The sequence below is a fragment of the Mizuhopecten yessoensis genome, unplaced genomic scaffold (genome assembly GCF_002113885.1).
Source record: "Mizuhopecten yessoensis strain PY_sf001 unplaced genomic scaffold, ASM211388v2 scaffold716179, whole genome shotgun sequence".
Classification (NCBI taxonomy): domain Eukaryota; kingdom Metazoa; phylum Mollusca; class Bivalvia; order Pectinida; family Pectinidae; genus Mizuhopecten; species Mizuhopecten yessoensis.
This window is the reverse complement of record NW_018479987.1, coordinates 234,640-259,736: the sequence shown is the minus strand read 5'-3', so window position 1 is coordinate 259,736 and position 25,097 is coordinate 234,640. Positions and strand designations below refer to the sequence as shown.

The 25,097-nt window shown below is 34.3% G+C and overlaps 1 protein-coding gene across 1 annotated transcript; it reads left to right on the top strand.

The window, feature by feature from the left end:
- Positions 1–449: 449 nt before the first annotated feature.
- On the top strand, positions 450–25,097 carry LOC110441962 (acidic mammalian chitinase-like). The gene is made up of 16 exons (XM_021485287.1): positions 450–536; positions 1,845–2,028; positions 3,583–3,802; positions 8,550–8,671; positions 9,491–9,611; positions 11,087–11,272; positions 11,388–11,504; positions 16,515–16,665; positions 16,826–16,994; positions 18,909–19,164; positions 19,736–19,860; positions 20,758–20,881; positions 21,535–21,720; positions 21,909–22,025; positions 23,739–23,955; positions 24,801–25,097. Exons 1-16 carry the CDS (start codon positions 479–481, stop codon positions 24,962–24,964), a joined length of 2,517 nt encoding a protein of 838 aa, XP_021340962.1. The 5' UTR covers positions 450–478; the 3' UTR covers positions 24,965–25,097.

Sequence of the window (25,097 nt, the reverse complement as noted above, 5' to 3'; positions counted from 1 at the left end):
CTATTTGAGGTAGACACAAAGGACATATTCGTGACGTTGTTTTTGACGCTGTTTGAATTAGCACTTTAAAACCAAAACTTTTACTAGACGATAAAAAATGCAACAGCTGTCAAAGGCTTAATATAAAAAATGACGCAGATTATAATGCAATGAGATTTATTCTTCTTGGGGAAAACAATTTGAACCGTTCAAAAACGTCCCTGTTGAAATTGTAATGATGACGTATCATTATTGCAAGGGGAAAGCTATAGCTACTGAGCAATTAACTCAAAGCTAGAAATGAATTTTAATGGACCTTACTTAAGAAATCCTACGTAATATAATAGGTTCTCCAGACGGCATCGCCTGGAGGGTCTGTCGCTTGTCTCTAATGACTAATCAGCTATTGGTCAGTGTTACCTATATAAGGAAGACAAATAGCGCATGCAACATACACAGGAAAGGTGAAAGTCGAACGAACTAGCACAGAACAGCTAGGATGGTGGTCCTAAAATTCCTTCTGTGTACTGTAGTTGTTTTAGGTTTGTCGGAATTGGGTGAGTACCATTTTATTTATATTATCAATAACTCGTTACTTTAAAGCATGGGATCAAAGGTGTTTTATGCAATTTATTACAAGTGCCGTGCTTGTTTTCGACTTAATTCTTTTATCTATGAATTGAATGAACAAGAATAGATAACATTTAGCTATTGGCCGGTGCCAGCTCACTTCTTAGAAATAAATAATAATAAAACAACTTTGTAGCACTCATATTTTTAGTAATGCGTTAATGTTACACTTTTGTCCATTTAAGTTGTATTTCAATAATTTTGCTGCAGTCTATATTACTTATTTGAACTTCCGAATGAACATAAAACCCATAATATTATATTTTGAGATTTGCTCTTTCAATTTTGAGTTTATTTCATCAATATCAGCTGTAGTTGACATTTTATACTTGGGCAAATGTTATATTTTTCATAATTTAATTATTTCAAAAAGATTAAATGACATCAGGATCAGAATTAAGCTGTTATTCCGAAACTGGTATTCATAAAAACATCTGTGTTACATGTTTATTGAATATCTCAGATGAATAGTAAATAACCTTTTCCTAATACATCTAATAACTGATATCAGCCAATTATTCAACGTTTATGATGGTATACAACACGATTATGCTCAACCATAATCCATAAATCGCGAAAGCCAATCTAAGAGAATATATTTGAATGAAACACTGTTGGAAACAAACATAAATGTTAAAAAATATGCATATTCTTTACATTTTAATCTTTTCACTGAAGTTCATAAAGAAAAAGAAATTTATTTTTCATCTGTCTGAATGGTTTCTTTCGGTTAAAGATTTTAAACCAACTTCGTGTTTAGCAAAAGGTTGAACAGCCCTTTTAAGGGTATAAAGAACGACGCACGTTTTCTATGGTTACCATTTTCGTCACGTGACATAAGCTATTCAATCGGAAACCATTTGGGAATTTCGATAAAATAGCATTTAACGCCAGGCCATGATTGTTCCTCGATCACTTAAACTATGACGGGAAAAAACCAAACAGTTTCCTATTGATACATTTTAGTTTAACAATTCTTGCTGTTATTGTGTTATTTTTAAATGGTAGATTTATTTAAAGGCCGTACAACGGAAATAAATATATACAAACAGAAGTATTTGATTTTATTGTCGCTGTATGAAAACCCCAGGTTGTTTTATCAAGCAGGATAGACGTATATTTTAAAGTAAACTTGAATATGGCGCAATTTGTTTTTAATTTAACGATACAGGATGTATCCATCTATTGATTTTATAAGTGGTTTCAATATACTGATAACTGTTATTTGTTGGAAGCATTTGGATTCCGTCGTGTTTGTTACTACGATGGCACGGCTGCAGAACGAAGTGGTTTAAACGCATATACACCAGATATGACTGATCCTTTCCTCTGCACTCACATCGTCTTTTCATATGTCGTGGTGAGAAACAACAATAGTGCCTATGAGTTGTACAGTCCTGGCTCCTCTGACGTACAAAAGTAAGTACAACACACATAGTTTAAGTCATATAGCAGTGTCGCTTAGTGTCGTTAATGCAACATTTAAAATATTGAAAACGTATACACTTAAAAAAGCATTGCAAGACAATGTATAGAATAAGACCACATATTTTTACACAATGTACAATGTAGAATAAGTCAGTACTGAGTATCCTGAAGATGTACCACATGGACACAAACATATGTTTTTATGTGCGGTAAATACTGAAACAATGGCAAGTGTATGTTAATGCCCTGGTGTTACGTGTTACACTTACATTGATAAGTATTTAAGCATTGAACTGTTTTCAGTTGGCATGCATAGCCAATATGAATGACAACTTGACAAAAGTAAATTCAATGCAGCGCGCTAGTGCTTCATGTTAGATTTGACTATGTCCAGTTGGATTTCAAATTGCCTATAAATGCCAACTGAAAGCAGTTCAATACTTATCTTTACCATTTTAGAATATGTTTATCTCATAAAAAAATATCAATTATACTTATTATTTCTCAACATTAAGATCTAATGATGTATGTATCAATATGGCCCATATGAATGCCAACATAATTTGGTTTTGTTATATAGTGGCAATGACATACGATGGTAAATATATGTTTATACTCCGGTGAAGGACAGTTTTTCTTTTCCGTCTTTCGTCCACGGAAGACGAACGGCAATATTAAAAGAAAAACAGTTATAAACTATTTTGGTTCAAATTGTTTCAAAATAAGACAAAGGCCGAGATGAAATACACTGAGGCTGAAATCGTCGGAATGACTAATTTCCTTGTTGAAAATATTTTTTTTGAGCTCGATGGTAAGATTTTTCTGTTGGCATTCCTACGAGAACAAACTGTGCATGTCTCCTGACCGAATTGTGTTGGTGCCTATCAGGTTGGATTTATTGAAGAGATTATCAGTACATATGTTACAACAATTTTGACAAGACCTGCAATTTCACTTTCAATTACTACATATGTAGATATATCAACGATACATCGTCTTTCATTAACAAGAAAGAGCTGTTCTTTGACCACGTCGATCGTGTTTACCCTTCTGAATTTTAAATCAAGAATCAATCATTTACCTAGGTCTTTACTTTGAATGTCATGATTTCCGTGATAGATATCGACTGCTATCTGACAAACTTACAGCACACGGTTTCGACAGATGCAGGTTGACGATAAACAAGGGCATTTTATGGTCTCAATCATGTCTCCCTGAGGAATATGATATTTTCTATGGAGGTCTATAGTTTTTATTATGCTCATTAGTATGTAACTACCCCATTTTCCGCTTTCCGGACGTTACAGTACAAAGATTCGACCTAGAGTTACACGTCAAAAAGACCATGTAACCTTCCTGTAATTGTTCAAGTGTCTCTATGTTAATTTCACCTTGCTTATATTTTGTTCTATTTTTATCAATTTTTTTAGGTCAAATAATGGTTTTTTGTTTGTTTTAATATTTCTAACTTATTACGAATTATATGCAATTAACAGACGAAATAGGGAAACAACCTTGAAGAAATATACATCATTTTTGTTTCAGTTATGGTTTATTAACCAATCTCACAATGGCCAACCCTGAGCTGAAAACACTGATCATGTTAAAAGAAGAAAATGAGGGAGATTTAGAAGCGATGACATCAAACTCGAAAAATCAAACAGCGTTCATCAGTACCATTATTCCCTTCCTGAAAACATACAATTTTGATGGCTTTGTTCTTGAATGGGAAGGCAGTTCTTCTGGATTCAAAGCAATGAGCACGGTAGATATAAGTTGATTATACTTTGCAAAATATAGAAAGATTTTTAATACCGTTGAATACATTCTGAGTGTATATTATTGGCTTTATTAGGAGCTCTCCTTCCTTGCAATTTTAAGTTCTTGTTATCATTTTTATATATGAAAGTAGCTTCCTGTGTATGTCCTTGACATTATACTGTAGTTTTCTTGTATATATTAGTCTATGGGTTCCTTGTCGACATTATACTGTAGTTTCTTGTATATGTAAGTCTATGGGTTCCTTGTCGACATTATACTATAGTTTCTTCTATATGTTACCCTATGGGTTCCTTGTCGACATTATACTGCAGTTTCTTGTATATGTTACTCTATGGGTTACTTGTCGACATTATACTGTAGTTTCTTGTATATATTAGTCAATGGGTTCCTTGTTGACAGTATACTGTAGTTTCTTGTATATGTAAATCTATGGGTTCCTTGTCGACATTATACTATAGTTTCTTGTATATATTAGTCTATGGGTTCCTTGTCGACATTTTACTGTAGTTTCTTGTATATGTTACTCTATGGGTTACTTATCGACATTATACCGTAGTTTCTTGTATATATTAGTCAATGGGTTCCTTGTTGACAGTATACTGTAGTTTTCTTGTATATATTAGTCTATGAGCTCCTTGTGGACATTATACTGTAGTTTTCTTGTGTATATTAGGCTATGAGCTCCTAGTTGACATTATACTGTTGTTTTCTTGTATATACTAGGCTATGAGCTCATTGTGGGCATTATACTGTAGATTTCTTGCATATATTAGGCTATGAGTTCCTTGTTGACACTATATTATAGTTTCATGTATACATTAGTCTATGGGATCCTCGTTGACTTTATACTGTAGGTTATTGTGTATATCAACTATATGCTCCTTGTGGACATTATTCTGTAGTTTCTAGTATATATTAATCTATGGGTTTATTGTTGACATTGTACTGTAGTTTTCTTGTATATATTAGTCTATGGGTTCCTTGATGACATAATACTGTAGTTGTTTTGTGTATATCAATATATGAGCTCCTTGTTGACATTATACTGTAGTTCATGTGTATATTAGGCTATGAGCTCCTTTTTGACATTATACTGCAGTTCATGTGTATATTTGTCTATGGGTTCCTTGTTGACATTGTACTGTAGTTTTCTTGTATATGTTACTCTATGGGTTCCTTGTTGACATTATACTGTAGTTTTCTTGCATATATTAGTCTATGAGCTCCTTGTGGACATTTTACTGAAGTTTTCTTGTATATGTTACTCTACGGGTTCCTTGTTGACATTATACTATTGTTTACTTGTATATATTAGTCTAAGGGTTCCTTGTTGACATTAAACTGTAGTTTCTTGTATATGTTACTCTATGGGTTCCCTGTTGACATTATATTGTAGTTTTCTTGTATATATTAGTCAATGGGTTCCTTGTTGACAGTATAATGTAGCTTTCTTGTATATATTAGGCTATGAGCTCCTTGTGGGCATTATACTGTAGTTTTCTTGTATATATTAGGCTATGAGTTCCTTGTGGACATTATACTGTAGTTTTCTTGTGTATATTAGGCTATGAGCTCCTAGTTGACATTATATTGTAGTTTTCTTGTATATACTAGGCTATGAGCTCCTTGTGGGCATTATACTGTAGTTTTCTTGTATATGTTAGGCTATGAGTTCCTTGTTGACACTATATTATAGTTTCATGTATACATTAGTCTATGGGATCCTTGTTGACATTATACTGTAGTTTATTTTGTATATTAACTATGAGCTCCTTGTGGACATTATTCTGTAGTTTCTAGTATATATTAATCTATGGATTTATTGTTGACATTGTACTGTAGTTTTCTTGTATATATTAGTCTATGGGTTCCTTGATGACATAATACTATAGTTGTTTTGTGTATATCAATATATGAGCTCCTTGTTGACATTATACTGTAGTTCATGTGTATATTAGTCTATGGGTTCCTTGTTGACATAATACTATAGTTTCTTGTGTATATTAGTCTATGAGCTACTTATTCACATTATACTGTAGTTTTCTTGTATATATTAGTCTATGAGCTCCTTGTGGACATTATACTGTAGTTTCAAGTGTATATTAGTCTATGGGTGTATTGCTAACATTATACTGCTGTAGTTTTCTTGTGTATATTAGTCTATGGGTTAATTGTTGACATTATACTGCTGTAGTTTTCTAGTGTTTATTAGTCTATGGGTTCCTTTATGTTATAATACTGTAGTTTTCTTCTTATATGAGTCGATGATCTAATTGTGTACTTAAAATTGTAGTTGTTTCCTTGTGATATAAGTCTATGGTTTCCTTGTTATATAAGTTTATGGTTCCATTGTTGTATATAAGTCTGTGGTTTCCTTGTGATAGAGGTCTATGGTCTCCTTGTAATAGAAGTATGTGGTTTCCTTGTGATGTAAGTATATGATTTCATTATTATATAAGTTTATGTTTTCATTGTTATATAAGTCTGTGGTTTCCTTGTGATAGAAGTCTATGATCTCCATTTCATAGAAGTATATGGTTTCCTTGTTACATACGTTTTTTGTTTCATTGTAATACAAGTCTGTGGTTTTCTTGTTATTTAGGTCTATGGTTTCATTGTTAACATTAGGTTTTTGTTTCATTGTTAACATTAGGTTTTGGTTTCCTTGTTAACATTAGGTTTTGGTTTCCTAGTTAACATTAGGTTTTGGTTTCATTGTTAACATTAGGTTTTGGTTTCATTGTTAACATGAGGTTTTGGTTTCCTTGTTAACATTAGGTTTTGGTTTCCTTGTTTACATTAGGTTTTTGTTTCATTGTTAACATGAGGTTTTGGTTTCCTTGTTAACATGAGGTTTTGGTTTCCTTGTTAACATGAGGTTATGGTTTCCTTGTTAACATTAGGTTTTTGTTTCATTGTTAACATGAGGTTTTGGTTTCCTTGTTAACATAAGGTTTTGGTTTCCTTTTTAACATTAGGTTTTTGGTTCATTGTTAACATTAGGTTTTTGTTTCATTGTTAACATTAGGTTTTGGGGTCATTGTTAACATTATGTTTTGGTTTCATTGTTAACATTAGGTTTTGGTTTCATTGTTAACATAAGGTTTTGGTTTCCTTTTTAACATTAGGTTTTTGTTTCATTGTTAACATTAGGTTTTTGTTTCATTGTTAACATTAGGTTTTGGTTTCATTGTTAACATTAGGTTTTGGGGTCATTGTTAACATTAGGTTTTGGGGTCATTGTTAACATTAGGTTTTGGGGTCATTGTTAACATTAGGTTTTGGGGTCATTGTTAGCATTGTGTTTTGGTTTCCTTGTTAACATTAGGTTTTGTTTCATTGTTAACATTAGGTTTTGGGGTCATTGTTAACATTAGGTTTTGGGGTCATTGTTAACATTAGGTTTTGGGGTCATTGTTAACATTAGGTTTTGGGGTCATTGTTAACATTATGTTTTAGTTTCATTGTTAACATTAGGTTTTGGTTTCATTGTTAACATTAGGTTTTGGTTTCCGTGTTAACATTAGGTTTTGGTTTCCTTATGAACATGAGGTTTTGGTTTCATTGTTAACATTAGGTTTTGGGGTCATTGTTAACATTAGGTTTTGGTTTCATTGTTAACATTAGGTTTTGGTTTCATTGTTAACATTAGGTTTTGGTTTCCTTGTTAACATTAGGTTTTTGTTTCCTTGTTAACATTAGGTTTTTGTTTCATTGTTAACATTAGGTTTTGGTTTCATTGTTACAATGTAACATTAGGTTTTGGTTTCCTTGTTAACATTAGGTTTTGGTTTCCTTGTTAACATTAGGTTTTGGTTTCCTTGTTAACATTAGGTTTTGGTTTCCTTGTTAACATTAGGTTTTGGTTTCATTGTTAACATTAGGTTTTGGTTTCATTGTTAACATTAGGTTTTGGTTTCCTTGTTAACATTAGGTTTTGGTTTCCTTGTTAACATTAGGTTTTTGTTTCATTGTTAACATTAGGTTTTGGTTTCATTGTTAACATTAGGTTTTGGTTTCCTTGTTAACATTAGGTTTTGGTTTCCTTGTTAACATTAGGTTTTTGTTTCATTGTTAACATTAGGTTTTTGTTTCATTGTTAACATGAGGTTTTTGTTTCCTTGTTAACATTAGGTTTTGGTTTCATTGTTAACATTAGGTTTTGGTTTCCTTATGAACCAAATACTATTATCGTTTCCTTTTTCACGATACTTGAGTTATACCTGTCAACATTAAATAAATTCCTTGTAATATTAAAGATTGACAGTCTTATTATTGTTTGACTTTAGTTGCCTTGTCTATATTAGTTTCAATAATGTTTGCAATATGAGACTGTGTTTTTCCTCCGAAACACTTCAGCAATTTTTACTTAAAAATTTGTCTATAATTTCAATACTTTCATTAGGCTAAAGTTTCCATTTTCTACTTCATGTAAAGGAATATCCCAGAATATGCTTGTTGATCTAGCCAGATAAAGATACTGACCCAACATGTATATTCTAAAAAGTTATTAAATATGAAGACTACTACTGCAATTTGTACGTTTTACTTAACAACAGGAATATCTAAAAACATTAAGATATTTCTAAATAAATGATTTTCGATAATAAGCTTTAACAGCTCATTAATCCTTGGAACCATGAACAACTGCGACCTGACAATGATCCTACAATATCATACATAAATGCTCGTGTTAACAAAATATTTACAATGTATTTTTTGGAACACAGGAACTTCGCCAAGCGTTTGACCTAGATGGTACTGGCTTGATGCTCGTGTGTAATCTCTTCGGCCCTACCATTGACGATTTCAACACAAAGTATGATCTAAACACTGTCAAGGAAACAGTGATGTGAGTAATACGGTCATTCGTGATGTAATTTTTTAATTTGTTCTGAAACTTCATTTATTACTTTTACGAGAAATGGTTACAGCAAACAAGTATGATACATGTACAACACAGAACACATATATCCTGTGTAATAATATAGTAATACACACATCCCCTGTACAGTAATGTAGCTAATACAGTGTGGTAAACGCATCCCTGTATACATATAACAATATAGTAAACACTTCCCCTGTTTAATAATGTAGTTCACACTTAAGGTCCTTAAGCATATAACTGCTTTCAGTTAGCATTCATAGGCAATACGAATGCCAACTGGACAAAGGCTTATTACATGAAGCTCTAGCGCGCTACATGTTGGAATTGTCCGGTTGGAATTCATATTGCCTATGAATGCCAACTGAAAGCAGTTCAATACTTATATTTACCATTTTTGGAATCTGTTTATCACATTAAAAATCCATTACACTTATCATTATTCAACATTGGCCTCCAATCAGCCATCTTTGACTTTTATAAAAGAAAGTTTGTTATCACTATTTCCCACCAACGTACGTTTTCCATTGATGACGTTTTGAAGTAAAGTGAATATTGTCCTAGGATCTATATTTTGTTCCTGATTTCATTGTGTAATGATTTATTTCCAGTATTTCAAGTTCAAAAATGATCGCTGCGAATTCTGCTTATCGAATATGGGGAATATGCATGGTCAGGTGTATAGCGGGGCCCTCTGGGACCTGTCAGTGTAGTGTTCTATATAATTTAATATAACATCTTACAATATATATAATAAAATATTAATGCATTTTGTTATTTCTATAGGAACTACGACTTTATCACGCTGCAGACCTACGGTTTGATTGAGGACTATTCGTCTGTCGCTCATCACAGTCGCAGAGTAGCGAGAAGCGATGCCACTGGAGCGTCCTATTTCCTCAACCTTGTAATCAATATTTTTTTACTTATTACAATGCATTCGATGCAAATTAATTTGATAATTGTGACGTCATTTACGCGTAATCGATGTATGATATTTGTTTTATTTCCAAGTGAAAATAGTTCATTTAGCCAAAGCAGATACATTCGAAAGAGGTTTATATACAGAGTGCAGTGCTACACACGATACGCCTTAAAGTTATCTAACACGTTGTATACATATTTTATGGATGTCCAGGAATCAGAATAAATAGAGTATAATCAACTTATTAAAATATTCTAGGAATAAAGTCAGTCAGTTAAACACTCCCGAATTAGTACAATAAATAAAAGCATTAGCGAGATTTCACCACTGAGCAATAGCATTCCCGGGATATAGTCAATCAGTGATAATATTCCCGGGATATAGTCAATTAGTACATATATTTCTGGGATATAGTCAATCAGTAAAAACATTCCCGGGATATAGTCAATCGGTGATAATATTCCCGGGATATAGTCAATCGGTGATAATATTCCCGGGATATAGTCAATCAGTAATAATTTCTTTGGGAAAACATGTAACTAACCAGTAATAACAAATCAAGGTTATAGTCATTCAAATTTAACAACACCAGGTTTAATCAATCAGTCAGTAATAACACTCCGGGGATATAATCAGTCAGTAATAACCGCCCGGGGATATAAATTAGTCATGACATTCCCAGGATATAATCAATCAGTAATGAAACTCCCAGGATATAATCAATCAGTAATGAAACTCCCGGGATATAACCAATCAGTAATGACATTCCCGGGATATGACCAATTAGTCATGACATTCCCAGGATATGATCAATAAGTAATGAAACTCCCAGGATATAATCAATCAGTAATGAAACTCCCGGGATATAACCAATCAGTAATGACATTCCCGGGATATAACCAATTAGTCATGACATTCCCAGGATATAATCAATCAGTAATGAAACTCCCGGGATATAACCAATCAGTAATGACATTCCCGGGATATAACCAATTAGTCATGACATTCCCAGGATATAATCAATCAGTAATGAAACTCCCAGGATATAATCAATCAGTAATGAAACTCCCGGGATATAACCAATCAGTAATGACATTCCCGGGAAAAAACAAATCAGTAATGAAATCCCCAGGATATAACAAATTAGGAATGATATTCCCGGGATATAACCATTCAGTAATGACCTTCCCGGGATATAAACGATCAGTTATGACATTCCCCAGATACAACCAACCAGTATTGACATTACAGGATTATAACAAATTTGTAATGTCATTCCCAGGATATTACCATTCTGTAATACAGTTCTCCAGGAAAAGATCAATTAGTTTAAACATTAGCGGGATATAAGAAGTGAATTTTTTAGCAAGTTATAATCAATTGGCAATGACACTGTATATGTATGCCGGGCACCGTCGTTTTGAATTCAATGCGAATATATTTCTCATTCCTTTCAGAAAGCCACAGCTGACTATTTCAGTTTTCTTGGAATTCCCAAATCAAACATGGATATTGGCATTGCCACCTCTGGATATGGATTTACATTAGCGAATATTTCAAGTTCTGGTATAGGATCACCAACCACTGGACCTGCGAATGCGACGAATGCTACTCAGTCGTCTGGTATCAGGGGATACTTTGAGGTATCTAAACATGTGTTAAAATTGTTGTGTTGTATCTTTTTCTTGTGACGTGCATATGCATAAAGTTAAACTATAAATACAAATATATTTTCAAATATAATAAACACAATTTCAGGTCTGTAAATCCATCGAGGATGGTAGTGGTACAAGTTCACGGGATGAAGATGCACCATACTTACTCAAAGACAGCACGTGGATTGGCTACGACGACGTCGAAAGTATCGAAGAAAAGGCAAGTTAAAACATTTGCAATAATCTTAGCATCAAATAAACTGTACCTTTTCATGGAAAATATTTTATATAGAGAATCACAGTTTACACTGCCCATAAGTAACAGGAATAAAGGAGACTGAAGTCGTTCCGAACGTCTGTGCAGCTTTTTATTTCTCGAGAAGAAACGTACACACGAATATAAGTGTTGTTAAAAGAATCATAAATGTACACAATCAATGCCTTAGTAAAGTTTGAGCTACACCGAAATATATTTTACATTACGGTACTTTGAACATATTTATGTAAATGGATATCTTACTTCATCAGCTTTAAGTCTTGTCATTGTCTATAGTTATATGGTCCAACTCTGGACTCCGGAGGACGTTCAGTACGTATACGTTCTACTGCTCCGGCTATTTGCGCGATTCCGCGACTGTACACTTGGTTTTATTAAAAAGTGGCTCCCTTAATGCACGACACTATCACCTGTCACACATGGACACGTACTCAAAACATCACCCAATATGGACAAACACCGACACTACCGGACAGGTACACACCAAATATGGACATACACGTCAAGGTACGGACAGTATCAAACACTCATCGGACAGAACACAGACAATAGACATATGAACTTTCCCTAACAGGACACGTGTACTGGACATATATATATCTATATAAATATACTGAGGTATTTCCACGTGACACATAAATTCACTACGATACACTTTAAGCAGTCAGATAGGCTTAATTTCACATAAAAATAATGCAATTGTCGTTTGACATTACACCACCAACTAAAAGTAGGTTCTAAGTAATTATACAATACCGATATGTTTATCTCTACTCTACATTTGCATCTTTATGTGTTAGTCATACTGTTGAGACCCATACGAAAAGCTATGTAAAGACATTACAAGTATTTTAAGAACATAAGACTTCGGGGAGACCAGCTTTTTGTTTTGATGTCTCCTGGGTTCCTGTTGTTATCTCGATCTTTCCTTGTTGTCTCCTGGGTCATGTTGTTCTTTAGACTTTTCTTTGTTGTCCCCTCAGTACTTTTGTTATTTAGACTTTTCCTTGTTGTCACCCGTCCTGTTTAGACTTTTCCTTGATGTGTCTCGGCCCTGTTGTTGTTTAGACTTTTCCTTGTTGTCCTCTCGGTCCATGGTGTTAGTTAGACTTTCGTTGCTTTTCTCAGTTCCTGTTTTTGTTTCGACTGTTATACATTTAGTTGATTTTATGTTTTGTGTTGATAGGTGTAACAGACATAATATTTAAGCATGTATTGACACAAGTTTTACTTTTATCAAAGCCATACATACTGACATTTACATGAAGTTAGATTGCAAAAAAATGTCGAATGTATGAAGTATATTTCAAAAGAAAACAATGAGAAATAAAAGTCTAAATAATTACTGCTGAAAACCCTTTTTATATAAAAACAGTACTTCCCACGTCCAATTGTTATGCAAATGATCTTCAACTACCACTTCTTTAACAACTCCCAACGAAAGTTTTAAATACCCCACGCAAATACGAAACTACAAATGTATTCCGTGTCCAACCGGACATACCGATGTAGGATGTGAGCACTTCGGAAAAGCACATGGCGGTTGGTTTCTTTCTGGAGTTAATTCATGTCTTTTGAGGGCGGTTACGTGTTTCATGTGTTTATCAATTCTTCGTTTACTATACTAGTTATCCCTGTTATAGTTAATTTGTCTTATTTTTCGTCGTAAAACGTCCGTTCAGTTGCCACGCGTTATGGTTCCCGTTCGTTATCGTGTGCGTTTACTGTAACTTTCGTTTTCGTGTACGGTGTTTTTTTGTGAATAGAGTTCATTTTATTCAAAACATAAAGGCGAAATTGTTTGTTTATCGTATTTTTTTTGCGAAGGACTAAGGACTCCTCCAAGTCTGACAAACGGGGAAGGAAGAAAGACAAGGCTAGCGAGTGGCGGTTCACAATTTCCTCCTGGTAAGGGTGTTCCACCATATTACCACTTGTCAGTTTCGTCAGTATTGGGTTCACTCGTTCCCTTCTGGTTCCATAGTTCCATTTTCTCAGGGTTTTTGGTACAACTCGGGTTATCCTCCGGGATTTCATCAGGGTTGGGGACCGGTCTCATCTCAGCATATTGGGGGGTACGCTGATTGCTCCCCCCCCCCCCCGAAATCTCTGAGTCTGTGGAGAAAGGCTTATTAGGGCTGTGGCTTTTAGGATTTAGGGTTCCGATATCCCCTCCACTCGCAGGTCTAAGCTTGGCCCATTGGAGCCAAAGAGAACTCGAAAGAGGACTTTCTCAGAGAGTCTCCAGACCTCTACCTTGCTCTTTACAGTAGAGTCTTCAGTGTTCTTATTTGGATTCTTCTGAATCTAGAGACGATGAGAAGGTGTCATCTGAGCACGAAGTAGAGCCTGGGGTTTAAGCAGAAGTCCACCGTGCTCTATCTGGTATGCAGGCGCTTCGCGATGACGTAGCAAGAATCCTCGGGGAGTAGATGTGTCCTCCTCCGGCGTCTGCCATTTCTTAAGCTAACACTCTGCTGAGTCAGCTTGTTCCGCCTAAGGTTTCGGCTCGTTCCTACAAATCTTTGACTGAGGGTTCTGTTGTTTCCTAATCTGTGATTGTCACCCATGATAGGATGGTAGATAATGCTGTTTCCTCCTCTCGTGCATCTGGTGCAGCTAGCCTGCAGTTGGGTTTGGCAGATTTGTCTAAGGTTAAGCCCTTGAACTACGCCATTCACAATGCCAAGCTTGAGAGTCAACCAGATATGTTGGAAACTCATGAGCTTCGGCAGTGGCCAAGGCTGGCGACTAACCAGGTGGTTTTTTCTGCCAAGGAACACCACAAACACTCTCTCCAGATGCTTTCGTATTTCGGTTTCCTGACGGTAACCCTCTTCCCTTTATCAAAAGTGCCCATTGGAGAGTCGGCGTGCCTCAGTTTTTAAGGGTAAGCCTATTGAGGAGCCTTATCTTTCCAGGCTTTTGTCCTCTCTCTTCGAGGGTACTTGGCTCTTTGGGCGTTCCCTTCCTTCTATTCAGAAGGAAGTTAAGGAGGACCCAGGAGCCTCAGCACATTTAATTTCTAAGGAACCACTCAAGGTTCGGGTCCGGCAAGGAAGAAGGCTAAGTCAAGGCCTCGTTAGACTTAGTCTGCGTCTAAGGCTAAGTCAGGGGGAAGTGCAAGCAGAGTCCTAAACCACCTGGAGCAGCTTTCCTTCCTTTTTCCTTCCTTTCGCAACTTTTTCGTCTCATTTCGGGCAAGTAGATCTGGGAACCTCCGCTCATCTACCCTTTTTACCACGCCCACGTGGCGTTTGTTATACAACCGACATCTACCGAAGGGATCAAGAGATCAGTTCGTGATCTTATTTGTATATTCATTTTAGAAAGAAAAGGCAAATATTTCGAGTCAGTACAAAAGTATCCAATAGCAGACTAATGTGGATTATCAGGAAAATAAACAATACTACTCATAACAAAATTTCAAAGGACTATAAGGTATACCTTCTAATTTATTCATTCTTTTGTTATTTTACAAATCTATGATGAAATTCAGGTCTGATATCGGTATAATGAAAAATGTATAACTGTATATGCTGGAAAATATACACAAACTTATGATAAATCGAAGAGATATGCCTATTTCCTCAAAGCTGTGAGTGCTACCGTGTACTGTCTTGACGCGTCCTCAGGTATTTTGTATACATATAGCTCTATCGACAGCCTGTGTCTATTAAAAGATTATTGTAAACAGCCGAATTTAATGACATGGCTATTGATACATGCATTACACGATAAAAGCAGAATGCTTATTTCGCATTATTTCTGTCAATTTAAAACAAATCATATGCTGTATGTAACACAAGATCGCACAACCAGTACCAGCAAGTTTTGAAAGGTTCAATTTTCATTAATTCTACCTGCGTCATGCCGTTACCTGTTTTCTTACAAAACACACACTTGATTTTGTTCTTCCAGCACCTTTGGCAAAATTACATAGAATTTTCGAATAGCATGGTTTACACGTGTATTTCGCTCCTAATTTTGTGCTGCAGTCTTCCTGCATTTTAAACAAATGAGAATGTCATCGACGATGAATTTTCCCGTATTTTTGGTGATATATTTGCGATACTAACAGTTCATTTCTTTTGCTTGGCCTTATTATATTCTGACGCAACAATCCCACATATTTTGAATTTCAGCATCATTGTTTGTATTTATTTAAAAACTGAAAATAATAGTGACAATTTGAGGTTAAAACAGTTCATTAATATAATTTAAAATGATACCAAAGCGTAGCTGTACTTACCACGTTTACATAGATTTGTTGACATGAACCCATAGAAGATTAATCAATAGGTATGCTATTTAAATATAACGAAATGTTTCCTTTGATTTGAAAAAAAATGTTTTATAAATTATGTAATAAAAACTATAACATGCCTAAATATTAAAAGAAAAAAGAAACAAAAGAAATAAAGGTAAATCTGAACTTAGATTCGAACTAGAACTTGCACCGTTCACTTCGTCTGGTCACAAACTAACTGCTATACATTCTGCTACATCGGACATAGACGAATATGGAAAAACAAACTGTTTTAACTCCAGAAACACCTGTCGCAAATATGAGAAACTTGCTCACCCCTGTTTTTCATTCTTTTCATAGATATAGTGTATATGGCTATATAACTCATATTCAATTGGTTTTATATATATTCTATGCATTTTCGCTACTAGAAATTATTTCTATGAATATTTTTTTCCCGTTTTCATAAATGCCAACTAAGAGAAATATGGGCAGTTATTTGCCATAGCTCTTTATTGAATTTTCACCGTTTCGCGCCCGCATATGTGACTTATGTGAAACGGCCAAAGAAAGCAGAAAGGCCTAGCGGTCAGTCTTGTATACTTGTTTCTTTATTCTATATTTTCTTTCGCAAGAACATGTTTCTTTATTATCTAATATTTTATAAATTTGTTTTTGTCATCGAATCATTTTCTATTATTTAGGCAAAATGGATAGTTGAGGAGGGCTATGGTGGCGCGGCGATATATACCTTAGGTGACGACGATTTTAATCAAGATTGTACCTCTTCTGAGGTACCCTTTCCACTCATCAGCACTGTCAAGGATGTATTTGAGGAGGCTACCGCTCCAAAAGGTGAGTTTTTATTGGGAAGTATATATGTATGAGAGTTGATAAACGACTGAGTCATAAGGACTCATGTTTGCCGATTTTGTAATTAAAATAAATATGGAATGATTTCTACTAGCTGTTTCGTATAAACGTGAACTAAGTACTTGATCTTTCTCTTTGACAGAGTACAGGCGTGTGTGTTACTTCACCACCTGGGCGGAGCTTCGTACGGGGGCTGGTAAATTTACAGCCGATGATATAGACCCCTCTCTGTGTACCCACATTATTGTCGCATTCGCTGAGATTTCAGATGAGTGCAAGCTTGAAGTTTCCGACGTAAACGACACACTGATGTAAGAATAATATATATAACCGCTCGCACGCAAACACACACATATTTCTATATCTATAATACTTGTTTGAATTTAAACTTTTATTATGATTTAATTTCACAGATCCACATGAGAGCGTTCCTTACTTACTAAGCATCTGTACGTAATCCCGCATTAATTTTTAAAAGTACTGGAATATATTAACTAAGTAATAAAAAATGTTTAATTTAATAAGTAGTCGAAATTGAATAATATTGTGAATATGGGAAAATGTGTAACTTTGTAAGTACTGAAATAGATATAACTTTGTAAGTAGTGGAAAATGTAAAACTTAGTAAGTAGTGGAATATGTAAAACTTCGTAATGGAACATGTATAAGTTATTCAGTAGTGGAATATATAAAGCTTAGTAAGTAATGGAAAATATAAAGCTTGGTAACTTGTGGAAAATTTAAAGCTTAGTAAGTAGTTNGCTTAGTAACTTGTGGAAAATATAAAGCTTAGTAAGTAGTGGAAAGTATAAAGCTAAGTAAGTAGTGGAAAGTATAAAGCTTAGTAAGTAGTGAAAAATATAAAGCTTAGTAAGTAGTGGAAAGGATAAAGATGAGTATAAGTTATTCAGTAGTGGAATATATAAAGCTTAGTAAGTAATGGAAAATATAAAGCTTAGTAAGTAGTGGAAAGTATAAAGCTTAGTAAGTAGTGAAAAATATAAAGCTTAGTAAGTAGTGGAAAGGATAAAGATGAGTATAAGTTATTCAGTAGTGGAATATATAAAGCTTAGTAAGTAATGGAAAATATAAAGCTTAGTAAGTAGTGGAAAGTATAAATCTTAGTAAGAAGTGGAAAATATAAAGCTTAGTAAGTAGTGGAAAGTATAAAGATGAGTAAGTTGTCGAAAGTATAAAGCTGAGTAACTCGTGGAAAATATAAATCTTAGTAAATAGTGGAAAATATAAAGCTTAGTAAGTAGTGAAAAGTATAAATCTTAGTAAGTAGTGGAAAATATAAAGCTTAGTAAGTATTTGAAAGTATAAAGCTTAGTAAGTAGTGGAAAGTATAAAGCTTAGTAAGTAGTGGAAAGTATGAATTAGTAAGTTGTGAAAAATATAAATCTTAGTAAGTAGTGGAAAATATAAATCTTAGTAAGTAGTGGAAAATATAAAGCTTAGTAAGTAGTGGAAAGTATAAAGCTTAGTAAGTAGTGGGAAGTATAAAGCTTAGTAAGTAGTGGAAAGTATAAAGCTTAGTAAGTAGTGGAAAGTATAAAGCTTAGAAACTAGTGGAAAGTATAAATCTTAGTAAGTTGTGGAAAGTATAATGCTTAGTAAGTAGTGGAAAGTATAAAGCTTAGTTCACTTTGTTATTTTTAAAATATGCATCTTTGTAAAATTTATAAAAACAATCAGCCGTCTTTAGCTTTACAGAAGTAAATAATATTATTGTCCACAGATTCTTTTGATTGTGACCCCAATCGTAACATTTACACTATACACTTCTTTACACTTAATGACTTTTGTTTTCAATAGATTGCGTTATGCTATCAATAACTACATGTGACCCTGGAACAGAGCAGGTTATGTCGGGTTCAAAATTGTGGGGCATAGCTCTTCAATTAAATTAGTATACTCTGACACCATTACAGGACATCAGTTTGTGATGAAGATGAATATGTTGACGGAATACACATATGTATAGCAAGTTTACAGTGATACGATTGATATAATATTCAGAGAAAAAATACTGTAAGTATAGTTTTGGTTGTAGGGAGACATTTCATGGATTTACGATTTCGCCACTTTATAATTTCGTTTGTACAATCGGCATCAAATAAAATAAAACAAGGAACATAATGTTTGCTTTATAACATATTCGCGAGTTATAGATTTAAACAGTATTAAAGTGATACTTATGATGTATTTTTGATACACGACAGATACGAACGTGTCATCGCCTTGAAGACAAATAACACAGACCTGAAGGTGTTGCTGTCTGTTGGTGGTTGGGTGCAGGCCAGTGAAAGTTTTTCCTACATGGTATCAGGACCCAAGCGGAGGAGGGCTTTCGTGAGCTCTAGTATCGACTTTTTGCGTTCTTATGGCTTTGATGGACTTGATATAGCTTGGTTGTACCCAACGCAAAGACAAGGGGCTGCCGAAACAGACAAAAAGAATTTTGGAATTCTTGTCGACGTAAGTAAAAATTGAAATTAGTTTTTTTGCATATCATGTGTCCATATACATTTCTTTTTTCTACACAAATTCTACTTTTCTCTGATAAAGTTTGCCATTATAGTATTTATCCTATTTTCTAATCACATCAAAAATCACCAATCCCATTTCAAATCTCTGATATTTTGACTGGTCTCAATTCTTTCTATATTTAAACAACTTGAATATATCCTACTCTTCATTATGAACTCTCTTCAGGCGAATTTAGGATTTATGGTAAATGATAAAATATATCTTTATATATAATTTGACAATAAACTTTTTTTTCGGTGTTGATGTAGTTATGTGGACCTGGTAGTAACATTGACTTACATTTCATCTAAGTTCATATAGGTTTCTCAGGTCTTTTTAACCAAATACTCACCCCATTAACAATCCGTATTGATTGATATATCATTAATGTAGTTGGATAATATAACTGTGTGTCTCTCCTCATTTTTGTTTTTGAAAATTCGCTTTTAATTTATGTTTTCGAATATAAATCTTCGTGGCTTCATATTCTGTTTTATCTTTGAATCTTTTATGCGGCCAGTTACTCAGACGGACATATGAAGAAGAGGCGCGAAATAACAGCATACCTTGTCTGCTGTTGACAGCTGCAGTGGCTGCGGAACAGGAATATATTGACTACGCATACGATGTTAAGGCCCTGGCAAAGTAGGACAGCAATTAAATTATCAAGATCCATCACATCTAATTAAATTATGTGACTTTTTTTGCGCTACCTGAAAGGTTATTAGCCGTACTGGAAATCACAACAAGAATTTTGCAACTTTTCCAGCAAAACAATGATGTTGATATTTTTGTGTATTTGACAATATATAGCACGGGATGAGAATTTGATAACTTTTTTTAAGAATACATATTTATTGTTAAGCAATTTGACTGACCGAAAAGTGTTTTATAGACTTAATCAAGCTGAACCTTACCTTTGTAAAGCGGGGATATGTAGTTATTCGGGCGGGGGAAGAGTGAGTTTAGGACTAGACAAAAATGAATTCATCTTATTACAACGAAGACAATAAAAAAAATAAAAAAAATAGAGATAACTTTTCGTCAAGTTAAGCAACACTGGTTTGGACATTTGAATAACCCTAATATCTCGATAATGAGCCTAATTTGAAAATTGTCCAGCTTTGAAAATAAACCTGGGGTTCCTTACAGTCAAATATATCTCGAAAGAAAGCCCGTTTAAAATATAAACTGGATTGATTAATTAATCATCATCCAGCCCAAGACCGGCATATTCCTTCTCAGAGTACTAAATTATCCTGAAAATTGTCCGTATATATCCCTATCGCTGTTTTATCGATTCACAAAAACTGGTCCTCTCACAATACTCATAACGCCGAAAATAATTTTAAGTCATATGGTTTGCGTCAATTTAAATAACATTGGTTTGCGCCAATTTAACCGTTTCTTTTACAGTAACTCGCAAACAGTAGTACAAAATGTCTAGGGCAAAACGACAGATCAGTAACTTTTCACAATAAACAGCAATGCAGTGTATCCTTTTAAGGTAATTAAAATGTGTTTTTTTTCTGTTTATTTTAGAAACTTGGATTTCCTCAGTATCCAGACGTTTGACATGCATGGATACTGGGACATGACGACCTCTCATCACAGTCAATTAAAGGCGTTCCCTTGGGAAACCGGAACTGAGGGTAACCTAAATATGGTATGTTTTGAACATGATTGTGATTAAAAATATATAAAAGATATCTAATATCTAAAAGAGAACTTAGAAATGTATACATGTATTTTCCACCTTTTTGAAATATAAAAATGAATATTGATGTTAGCAATCAGGTTGGTTAATAATACGTCAAATTTTCATCCAGGTATCAAGAATACCAGCATCTTGTGATTTAGTTTCAAGACCCCTCTCATTATTATTTTAAAATGTGTGATATTTGTGTATAATCATATTTTGATATAACATATTATATATTCATATTCAAAATCTTTGATTCATATTGTAAAGGTCTTGAAAAAAATACCGCTTCAAACAAATTATGTCAGACTACACATGAAACAAAAAGCACTGGACAGCACGAAATTTCAAATACAAATATAAATAAAAAGATTTTTACTAAAGTTTTACAATTTTTCTAATACTTAAAAAACAAACAAGTATTCAAATATAATTCCATGATTCAGAACATTAATTCCAAGATATTGAAATAATTCAGCTTTTGACAACTCATGTTAAGTCTAGATTTAGACATTGCTTTGAATTATTGAGAAGTAATACGTGTAAGCATAAACCTTTTTTATTTGACATGAATTTCTATTTCAATTATATTATTCAACATACAATCTTCCCATCAGATATGGTCAGGCAAATATTGGCAGATGCTTGGAGTCGACAAAGACAAGATCAATATTGGTATTGCTACGTACGGGCGTGGTTTTGAACTGTCATGGTCTAATGAAAATGGTTTCGGAGCTTGGGCTGATGGACCAAACCAACCAGGGTCCTTCACTGATGAGGAAGGTTTTCTAGCTTATTACGAGGTTGGTGTTTTGAAAGGAAGTCTTTATAAACCTATTTACCATCAAATAATGCCCCTCCCCCTTCAATTTAATTCTAAATGCCATGACCTAGATTCCTTTCATTAAGTTTCGTGTTCCCATGTTGATTAAAAGATACGGTTGTAACTAACTGGTGAATGGCAAGTGTAAACATGTTTTGTTTGTGGTAGATATGTCCACTGGTTGAATCTGGAGATGGCATGGTGGTGAGACAGTCTGGGGTTCCCTATTATACCAACGACACCCTGTGGATTGGGTACGATGACGAAATGAGCGTAGCAAACAAGGTATGACGTTTCTAGGTAACATATTTAATGGTGGGCAGTTGTTACGGCGATAATCCCCTAAAAAGACCAATTAAACTACAGTTCAACTAGACAAAATTATAATATTTTTCTTTCACAGTAATGTTCATCTATATTTCATTATTACAGACAAAATAGGATTCAATAATCAACCTTTGGGATATTTTTAATGCTAATAGTACTATTTTGCTAATGTTTTCAAAGAACCTGATATAACAGTTTCCTTAAAGATTTATTCTATTATTCTTTTTTTCTGTTTTTCATATATATAAATTTCATAATTGTAAAAATAAATAGATAAATAAACATATAAATTCGGGTGCAATTCTGTCTATGTTTTGGCATTTTTTTTCTTGGCCAATACTATTTGCTATTAATCAAATACCGTCTGTCAGAATAATTCATAAAACATGATGCTAGTCACCAATCTTTGGTTGGGATCAGAGTTTATGTTAAAAACAGTGATGAAACTCTGGGGGGTTGAGGGACGGGGCTTAAAACGTTTGCGGAATTCAAAATGTTCAAAAAAACAAACAAATTCTGAACGTATGGATGGGTTTTAACAAATATTATATAAATTCGAAAATAAATGTTTTGCTGTCTTTTCCTTTTCTTAACCTTTATTATCGAATGATCCCATTAATTATAAGCTACCAACATTCGGATTTTTGGCATAAAACCAGCTGTTGTCAGTAGGATATCTGCATATCTATTTAGTTAACAATTGCTCAGGTTAATAAAACGTAAACTTTAATATCGAAAGTTGTAATGATGCAATATTGCATCCATATTTTATTTAGAAATTGTGATGATCAAGGTCCTTATGCCTCTTGTTGCATTCAGGAGAAAATATTAATATCGTCTCCGGTGTTTACTCAGAGGCACATAAGATGGGGCGGAAAAGTTGGAAAATAATCCAGATTTCCCAAATTGTCTTTACTTCAAATATACGTTAACAGAACGAGTTTGCTCAGGGAAAAGGCTAAATCAGGAATTTTCGTTCATAAATGTATTTGATTTTTCAATACTTTGTGTATTATTACATCTTTCTCTTAGAAGACCTTAAATGCCCATTGACCTCTTGTTTTGAGACTGACCGGAAAGGACAAATGGAAAACAGCTTGTACGCATCTTGAATTTAAAATTGTTATCGCTATTTCTACTTGACAGTCCTTTCTCAAACGTATATTCCTTTTTATCCTTGATGAACAAAACACAAAATCTCAAAATTTTAAAATTGAATCTTTTCAACATTATTATTTAAATGGTTCCAACTCCGAATTTCCTGGTTCGGTTCTGAATTATACATATTTCATTTAACTAAAGATCTTGAATTTGACAGAAGTGGGTTGTTTAAGTTAAACGTCATAGTTTTAGTATTTTTATGCAAAATGAGAAAGTACACATTTTTTAATGTTTAACGCAAAAAGAGTCAATATATGATTCTTTACATTCCGATTGTTTCGACCATATAAAAAAACATCTGAATGAAATTCTGCCTTAAAAAGCAAAAGGTTAGGAAGAATGCGATGTACTTTCAAACATGTTTCTTTTTTTTTATTTTCGTATTTATTTAAGCAATGAAAGATTTAGTAAAAGTTGTTATAGTCTCAAAAAAACATTTGCCTTCTCAATACATTGCAATTGAAGGATGCAGAGAAATTGTAACTAAATAAGTTTAACCCTGGTTCACAGATGCAGTGGCTGGTTAAGGAAGGATATGGTGGCGCGATGGTCTGGTCTCTGGACTTGGATGACTTTCAACAGACGTGCGGATCTGCAACCAAATCTCCTCTACTTACTGCAATAAAGGACACGCTGACCGGTTTCACAAATGGTTCACTCACAACACGAGTTACAGAAGAAACAACATTCGAATCAACGACAATGTCTTCCACAACAACGCCAGGACGTAAGCATCACCACTAGTGTTAACTTGTCTACCTCGTACAGTCTTGTGTTAACTTGTCTACCCTGTACAGTCTTGTGTTTACATATCTACCCTGTACAGTCTTATGTTTACATGTCTATCCCGTACAGTGTAGTGTTAACTTGTCTACCCCGTACAGTCTTGTGTTAACATGTCTACCCCGCACAGTCTTGTGTTAACTTGTCTACCCCGTACAGTCTTGTGTTAACTTGTCTACCCTGTACAGTGTAGTGTTTACATGTCTACCCCGTACAGTCTTGTGTTTACTTGTCTACCCCGTACATTCTAGTGTTTTCTTGTCTTCTCCGTACAGTCTTGTGTTAACTTGTCTGCCCTGTACAGTGTAATGTTAACATGTCTACCCTGTACAGTCTCGTGTTTACATGTCTACCCCGTACAGTCTGATGTTTACATGTCTACCCCGTACAGTCTCGCGTTTATATGTCTACCCCTTACAGTCTTGTGTTAACTTGTCTACCTCGTACAGTCTTGTGTTAACTTTTCTACCCTGTACAGTGTAGTGTTTACATGTCTACCCCGTACAGTCTGATGTTTACATGTCTACCCCGTACAGTCTCGTGTTTACATGTCTACCCCGTACAGTCTCATGTTTACATGTCTACCCCGTACAGTCTCGTGTTTAATTTTCTTCCCCGTACAGTCTATTATTTACTTTTCTTCCCCGTACAGTCAATTGCTTTCTTTTCTTCCCCGAACAGTTTACCGTTACTTGCAACCGCTGTACAGATTATTGATTATTTGTCGTTATCGTTCCGCCTAGTATTTATTTGCATTTGTGCTTTATATTTTCTTTCCGATTTTTTTAGCACACATTGACTGCAGCATGAAACCACTTGACGGACCATACGAAAACCCCAGAAACTCCAGAACCTTCTACAAGTGTTCACATGGCACTGCTTTCTTGTACTGGTGTCCAGCAGATTTGGTGTTTGATTCGACATTGATGGTGTGCGACTACAATACAAGATAATCAGCAATGTCACGAACTTATCCGTTATAAATTTTACAATTGATATATTACTTTACGTATGATTTACTTTAAATGTTGTGATGATCACGATATATAGATATAAAGTGTAAACAAATCATTAAAAGGCATTTCA